The sequence below is a fragment of the Petaurus breviceps genome, unplaced genomic scaffold (genome assembly GCF_028583685.1).
Source record: "Petaurus breviceps papuanus isolate PSGF00001 unplaced genomic scaffold, PetGlider_PUasm1.0 350, whole genome shotgun sequence".
In the NCBI taxonomy this organism is placed as follows: Eukaryota; Metazoa; Chordata; class Mammalia; order Diprotodontia; family Petauridae; genus Petaurus; species Petaurus breviceps.
The window spans coordinates 2421277-2429727 of NW_027186199.1; the positions used below are offsets into that span (position 1 = coordinate 2421277).

Here is an 8451-nt window from a genome sequence, read left to right on the forward strand (position 1 = left end):
TGTGTGTGTGTGTGTGTGTGTGTGTGTGTGTGTGTGTGTGTGTGTGTACCATAGGAATTAGTTGGCTACCTCTCCATGTGAAACTTAAAGCAAAGGCTGGATGACTTGTAAAAATAGTCTCAAGGCAGAGTCTGATTCGAGTGTATATTGAAAAAGTTGGGCCTCTGAGTTCCCTTCCAAATCTCAGACCCTGTGAGTATAATAACCACCCAAAATTACACAAAACTGGCCCACAATCTTACTTTCACAATCAATGCAGCCTAATGATTTATCTCACAAATAGGTGGGGCTAAAACCTGGTGATGTGGCTTGAGCTGGAGATGAAGAAAGAGGATATAGGCATAATAATGTTATTGGTGGAAGGGGGATGAGTGTCTGCTGTGGGGTGTAAAAGTTGGGGCAGGGAGCAGCAGGGGTCAGAGGGGCCCAGAATTTGGCCATAGAGATGGTCTTGCTCTCAGCTTAGTGGGGGTGTGAGAGTGGAGGTAGGGAGGGAATGTTGTGCAAAGATTGGACCATTACTTCTCCAATACTGAGACTTACATGCAATTGTGTTTTAGGTGAAGAAACTGTGTCACAGAGTTTGCCACCAATTTACTTTTTGTTGATCATGATGGTTTGTGTGGTGATGTATTTAATATTTTTATCATTGATGCTGGTGTTCCAAGGTAATTATGAGAAAAATTGGGGCAAGGGCTTCCTATCTGGCTTATTAGGCATATCTGGTTAGGGAGAGGGCAAGGATTTTGGAACCCAGAGTCTTGGGAGCCTGACTGTTTTGCTTATTCCCTGTTTACTTGCAAAGGATTATACCCTGTACTCCCAGGACACTCTATGTTCCATGTTCTTCAATGTCTACCCATAGAACACCTTTCCTCCCAACTACATTTGTAGTTATGTGACCACATGAATTCTCCACATCATCCCATCCCCTACTTTATATTATTCCGGGGGCCTCTGAAAAGAACTGGTCCTGTATATCCAGAGCCATCTTTCCTCAACCATTCATTCATCATATGTTGATCAATTGACTGTATGGAAAGAATGTACTAGGCTTTATGGGATTATAAACAAGTATTTCTTTCTTCTCCCTCAGTACCAATCCCTGCGCCTGGGTAGGGTAGGCAAGGTAGAGGTTTAAACAAAGATTACCTTTGACTTTTAAAGCAAGTGAAAATAGTTTAAATTAACAACATGACATGCTTTGCTTTCAAGTATTGGGCTGAAAAGTTGAAATTTTCATAATTTGGTTCTCTCCCTTGGTATCTCAGGAACTTGTTCTTGCCTTCATAGAGCTAACAATCTCTGTGAGAGTGAGTCAAGGGCACAAAACTGAGATAAGTACAAAGGGCAGATCTGGGTAATATATTGTGAGAAATCTGAAGGGGGAGAAATAAATTTTACCTGGTGATATAGGAAGGGATCAAGAAAGGTTTCAATGAGAAGGGGACCCCTGAGATAGGTCTTGAAGGAAGAATGGATTTAGATAGGAGTAGAGGTGCCTTTGGAGTGTTGCAAGGAAAGGGGAGGGGACAGAATTAGGAGGAAAGACAGAGACTAGTACAGTTTCTATAAAATTTAACATATTTGAATTAATCGAGAAATAAGTATTTATTAAATATCCACTGTATGCTTGGCACTGCAGATACTGGGGAAAGAAAGATAAATATGGAATATCCTTGCCCTCAAAGAGCTTACATTCTATCAGGGAAGACAAGATGCATAAACCTAGCAAATAAATGCAAAATAATTAGGGAGGGGAGGTACCAGCTTCTGTTGGATGACATCTGGAAAGATGGGGTATGGACAGTGGCAGTTGAGCTGATATTTAAAAAAAAACATTAGAGATTCTAAAAAAAGTAAAGTTTAAAAGGTAGTACATTGCAGGCAAAGGTGGCAACCAGTACAAAGGCATAGATTTGAAAAATGGACTGGGTAAGACAGTAGAAGGAATGTTTGAAGAGAAATCATGTGCAATACAGCTCTAAATGTGGGACTAGGTTGCAAAGAGGTTTAATGCCAAACAAAGGAGGTTATATTTGATCCTAGAGGGAATAGGGAATTACTAGAATTTGTTGTGCAAAAGAAAGGCATCTTTAGATCTGTGCTTTAGCAAAATCACTTGGCAGTTGAGTGGATAATGGATTGGAGAGAGGAGACCTTTAAAGCAAGGAGACCAACTGAAAGGTCATTGTAATAATCCAAGCAATAATTGAGTAAGGCCTATAATAGAAGGGGGCCATGCGAGTAGAGAAGGAGACTAATAATGTAAGAGATTGTTGGAAATAAAATTAATGAGATTTGGCAACTGATTACATATATGGGGTGAGGAAGAGTAAGGGACCATGGATTATATTACAACCTTGGATCTGTGTGACTAGAAGAACGGCAATACTCTTGAGAGGATTAGGGTTGTCTGAAAGAGAGTTGTATTTTGAGGATAAGACAACAATTTAACATTTAACTGCTTAACTATAAAGTCAATATTAGAAACAGAGGAAAGTAAAGTCATGTCAGAGGTGATGGTCTAGAAAATGTATTAAGAAGTGAAAAGATGGTAGGCCATGGAGAAGAAAAAGACTAGATTTAGAAGGAATAAGGTACAGGGAAAGAAAGTATGAGTAGAAATTTGTGGATGATGTGAAAGTCAAGGGTATGACTATGTGACCTTTATTGACTGAGTTGAAGTAGAGGACTAAGTCATGGGACCTGAGGAGTTAAAGGAACTGAGAAGCTAATGTGGTTGAAGGAATATCAACACAGATGTAGACATGTACTTGAGTAACAAGGGTTGCAGTGGAAAGAAATACTGTGTTCCAGGTACTTTTTTATTCAGAAAGGAGGAATGATCTGGAGGCCAAAAGGAAACTATCAATTAATTAGGTTGTGTATTTAGATAGAGTGGGTCTCAAAGGAAGAAAGAATTACTGAGTGATAGCAACAGAGTTGGAGTCTGGAAGTAGCAATGGAAGTGAATAGCTTTCTGAGTCCCTCTCAAGGACGTGAATCTCTATTCCCTCTACAATCAAATATAAACTCCTTTGTTTGGCATTAAACCCCTTTACAATCTTGTTCTACATTTAGAGACATATTGTACATGACAAATATTGGAAAGGATACCCAAAGGATGATGTATCCCTGAGGGCAGCCAAGTCTCACTGAGTGCCAGAAGATGAAAGGAATAAGAGACAGAAAGGTCTAAAGTGAAAACACTTTTCTGAATTAATTCAGGAGCAGGAAGTAAGAAAGAGATTCAAAATGAAGGAATATTGGTTATTAAGGAGTAGAAATTCCAAAGGGTACAATGGAAGGGTGAACAGACCACTGTTATTATAAGAAGTTCACTTATGGGTGCCACAATGACTATGTTTCACCCATTATCTTAATTGGTGCAGCTGCTAAGGAGGCTATATCCATGTGAGGAACTGAATTGTTCTGGAAGCTTGTTATGGGGAGGGGGCAACAGAGACAACAAAATCACAGTAATGCTCTTGGGACTGGGGGCTTCTCTCAGTATATTTTCGCAGGTCCAAACCCTGGATGGGTGAGATTAGTGGAGTCCTGGTTCTGACTTGTGCATTTGAAATTGAAATGTGCATTTTTTACTTGTGGATACGGCACAGATGCAGAGGTAAGAAGGGAGGGGTGGGCACCAATGTGAGGGTATCATGAGATGATAATAAAGCTCCAATTGTGTAGGCTTTAAGCAACCTGGAATCTGAATGTCCCTCAGTCCTTGTGCAATCCTTACTCTCCTTGTTTGGTATAGCCTGATCTTTATTTTCCCCTCAGCCCCCAAACTTAAGTATTTCTCATCTGTGTAGTCTTCAGTCTGTGTACCGCCCTGATCCCTAATTGGGCCCCAGTGTCAGGGCTGCTCTGATGCCTTTGTGTCCCCTAATCCATATGCAGTCATCCTTCTGAGTGTGCCCTGAATTCTGATTGTGACCCATTTTCTTTGCAGCCGAGACTCTCAATTTTCCCTCACTTAAAAAAACCAAAACAAACCTGATCCATGTCTCCTGGTTTCCACTTTGTCTTGACCCCCTAAGTGTGGTTAGTTCCTATGTAACCTTGAGTGCTAGAGTGATTCTGTGCTCTCTTCAGTGTCTTTACCTAAAGTATAGAGGCCTGGGTCCCTTCTGATTATGGACTAACTAAAATAGAGTGTGATGCATAAGGTACATTTGTATCTCATATGGAGAGGCCTGAGGGCCCAGGGCTTCCAAGGGACCAGAAACAGATAGTCCCAGCTGTCCTTCCCCTGGAGAGTTGGGAAGGGATATCTTGCTTCCCCTCAACATCAGCTCATTGGTCCTTTCTCATATGCAGGGTTTTATTTTGATGAAACATCACTTTGGAAAGAATGGAAATTTGCAGCAGCAATCATTTTGTTGCTAATTACAAAGCTCATTCCCATTATTCTTCAAACAATATACTTCCTTCAACAAAGACCCTGTTGCAGCACCCAGTCAGTCCCCAGAGCTGATAATAAGGTAATTTCAGGTTGGACCTTTATTTGACTCAATGATAGGCAGAGTTATCTTTGCAGTGACCTAGAGAGGAACTAACCAAGGGACACTAATTCTGAGGTGAGGGTGGTGTAGGATTGGAAGAGGATAAAATGAAAGGAGAAAGTCATAACAATGAGCTTGGTGGGAGGCTTGCTCAAGGCAGTAGACCTAATTCAGACTGGTCTGGGAGGAGGAGAGTATAAGGGAAGTCAAAGAGAAACTATTCTCCCTCTTTTCTTCCTATTCTCCTCCCCTTCTTATCAACTCACTCACACATCTTTTACTATCTCCTCCTTAGCCCCTATCTCATGTAATAAAGTGGCCTTTTCCTTGCCAAGGCCAATTCCTCTTAAACCATAAAAGATCCTATTCCATTCTGTCTCTTCCAGCATATTACCCTTCTGGTCATAATTCTCTCGCTTATCTTCAATCTTTCCCTGCCTATTGGATGCAGCCTACAATCATGCTCATGTCTCCCCTCTCTTAAAAAAACTGTCACTTGATCTGTCCAGATCTTTCCTTCCTTTCGTCACTAAAATCCTTGAGAAGGTTACCTATGAGAGTTGTCTCCACATCTTTTCCTTTCATTTTTTTCTTATCTCTACAGTCTGGCTTCTGATTTTATGATTCACTTGAAATTACTTATTCTGAAGTTACTGATGTTCTTTCAATTGACGAATCTAATGACTTTTCCCCCCATCCTCATCCTTCTTAAACTCTCTGCAGCCTTTGAGACTATCATTCAGCCTCTTCTACTTGATATATATTCTTTCTACATTTTCAGGACACTACTCTTTCTTGGTTCTCCTCTTACCTGTCAGAATGCTCCTTCTCTCTTCCCATTACTGGATCTTCATTCAGGCCATGCCCAACATCTATGGGTTATTCCACAGGGTTCTGTTCTGTGTCATTGATCTTTTCTTCTTCTTCTTCTTCTTCTTCTTCTTCTTCTTCTTCTTCTTCTTCTGTATTTCTGTTGATGACCTCATCAACTACTGTGGGTTCAATTATCATCTCTATGCTAATGATTCTCAAATCTACTTATTCAGCCCTAACCACCAGTCCCTCATCTCCAATAGCGTAGTGGACATGTGCATGTCCTATAGACATCTTAATCTCAACATGACCAAAATTTAACTCATTATCTTTGCCCTAAAATCCTTCCTTCTCCCTAACTTCCCTGTTACTGTAGAGGTATTACCATCTTCCCAGTCATCCAGTCTCACAAATGAAGTGCCATCCTCATCTCCTTTCTCTCTCTCATCCCTCTAACCATCTGCATATCTCATTTGTTGCCAAGGCTTGTCTACTTTACAGTCGTAACATCTGTGCTGTATAACCCCCTTCACTCTTTTAACAATGTCCCCACCCTGCAACAGGTCCTAATTATCTCACACCAGGAATATTAAAATAGCCTGATGGTTGGACTCCTTGCTACAACACTTTCTCTCCACTCCAGTTCACCCCTCCACTCAGCAGGCAATGTGATCTTCCTAAAATATAGTTACTCACTGGTAATGGGGACAATTTATTGTCTTTTAGCGGAGAGATCTATTTTTAAAAATATATTTGTTGATCTCATAGATGTTGTTGACTTCAGGTGCCCAAGATAGGTCAAACTCTGTTCTTTGGTTGGCTTTGCTAAGGATCTGGGGTGAAATAAAGGAAAAACAGGGATTAGATTAGATTATTTGCACTAAAATATAGGCATATTATAATATGGTTTCACTTATGTCAAGAATGGTAGAATACCATGACCCTCTCTGCCATCATACAGATTAAAGGTAATTTGAGAGGGAGAGCACTAATCATTGGAGGGGATCAGAGATGTTTCACTGAGTGTTATTTCTTGAACTTAACCTTAAATACAGACAAGAATTCTGAGATTTATAGAGTAGAAAAGGGTACATTCCAATGAAAAGGGACAGATTTAGTAAAGTTGTGGCAATGGAAGAGGCACTGTCAGGTTCAGAGAGCAGACAGTCATCCAGTTTGACTGGAATATAGACAATATGTACATAAAGGAGTGTGAGATCCATAAGATTCACTTGCTTACAGGTTGCCTTTGCTCTGCACATCTGTTATATTATCTGTTCCTAACACCCCTTCTTGCTGCCCATTCTAGGAAACTTTCATTGAGGTTTGTGCTTCCTATTTATTTCAGTCATTTTTACAACATTAGCCAATAGCTAGGAAATAGGGGTCTTTTGTGTTCCCCATCTCCTGCCATGTAGGATGCTCAGTAATTATTCTTGTTTTCAGGTCAGCACATAGAAGTTTGGGGAGTAGTGTTATATCAAGCTATGGTGACTCATCACTGAAGGACCTGCAATGGTAAATGAGGCTGAGACTCCTCTGGCTGCTGGGTCAGAAGAGCTCATCACTCACCAGATGAACAAAAGCAAGCTAATGATCCCCCTGACTCTATCTTCCATTATAGTTTTGAATCATGAGGACTGTTTCCTTTTATATTGGGAGAATCAGATCAAGAAATGTAATTCCCTATTTCCCACCCACCCTCCATGATCACAGGGATTATATGGCCACCTCTGCATCTTTTATGTTTATTCTTTCCTGATCTCAGGCTAATAAATTTCCCATGTTGGATTTGTCAGAGACTCCTACATCCAAAGCCTAAAAGAAAAATATGAATTTTCTCCGGGTCAGGGAAGAGCTCAAGAAGAATTTTTAAAATCAAGTAAGAGAGATAGAGAAAAATTAAGAAGAGAAATGAGAGTGATGCAAGGTAATCACAAAACAAGAGTCAGTAGCTTGGTAAGAAGGCACCAAAATATACTGAATAACATTTTAAACAAGAGAATAGGTCAAATGGTAAAAGAGGCACAAAAATACAATGGAGAGAAGAATGCCTGGAAAAGCAGAATTGGTCAAGTAGTACAAAATAGGTATAAAAGTTCATTGAAGAGAAGAGCTCCTTAAAAAGCAGAATTGGCCAAATGAGAAAAGAGGTAGGAAAGCTCAATGAAGAAAATAATTCTTTAAAAATTAGAATTGGGCAAGTCATTGCTAATGACTTTGTAACACATAAAGAAACAATAAAACAAAATCAAAAGAATTTAAAAATTTGAGAAAATATAAAATATCTCATTGGAAAAACAACTGACCTACAAATTGCATTCAGAAGAGATAATATAAGAATTATTCAACTACCTAGAAATTGTGATAAAAAAAGAGCCCAGACATCATCTTTCAAGAAATTATCAAGGAAAACTGCCTTGATGTTTTAGAACGGAGTGGGGGAAGGAAGGGAAAAAATTGAAAGGGTCCCCTGATCACCTCCTGGAAGAGATTTCAAAATGGAAACTCCCAGGAATGTTATAATCAAATTCCAAAGCTCCCAGGTCAATGAGAAAATATTGCAAACAGCCAAAAAGGAACAATTCAAATAATGTGGAGCCATAGTCAGGATAACAGAAGATTTAGCAGTTTCTACATTAAAGGCTCAGATGGTTAGGAATATGATATTCTGAAAGGCAAAAGAGTCAGGGTTACAACCAAGAATCACCTACACAGCAAAATTGAGTATCATCATTCAGGGGGAAAAAGATATTCAGTGAAACAGAGGACTTTCAAGCATTCTTGATGAAAAGACCAGAGCTAAATAGAAAACCTGACTTTCAAATACAAGACTCAAAAGAAGCATTACAAAGGTAAACAGGAAAGAGAAATCCTGAGGGATTCAATAAGATTAAACTGATTATATTCCTACATTGTGATATGATATTTGTAACTCCTATTATTATTCTTATATAATATTCCTATTATTAAGGCAGATAGAAGGGGGTATACATAGACAGGAAGTACAGTTGTGAGTTTGACATAATGTGATGCTTATCTAAAACAAAATTAAAGGATTGGGAAGAAGAATGCAGTGGGAGAAAGCAAAAGAAGAGGTAGAATGGGAGAATTTTCTGAG

The 8451-nt window shown here is 39.4% G+C and overlaps 1 protein-coding gene across 4 annotated transcripts in view; it reads left to right on the top strand.

The window, feature by feature from the left end:
- The window catches only part of LOC138168076 (myelin-oligodendrocyte glycoprotein-like), a 50873-nt gene extending 43752 nt beyond the window's left edge, over window positions 1-7121 (top strand). For 2 of the 4 annotated variants that reach the window (XM_069097110.1, XM_069097109.1), the window contains 4 exons: window positions 561-668; window positions 3515-3631; window positions 4333-4496; window positions 6777-7121. In XM_069097110.1, the coding sequence (XP_068953211.1) occupies window positions 561-668; window positions 3515-3631; window positions 4333-4496; window positions 6777-6788 (401 nt within the window). In that variant the 3' untranslated portion in view covers window positions 6789-7121. Of the gene's footprint in view, window positions 1-560; window positions 669-1271; window positions 3260-3514; window positions 3632-4332; window positions 4497-6776 lie in introns of those variants that run through there. The other 2 variants (XM_069097111.1, XM_069097112.1) reach the window with 2 other exon arrangements.
- Window positions 7122-8451: the final 1330 nt, after the last annotated feature.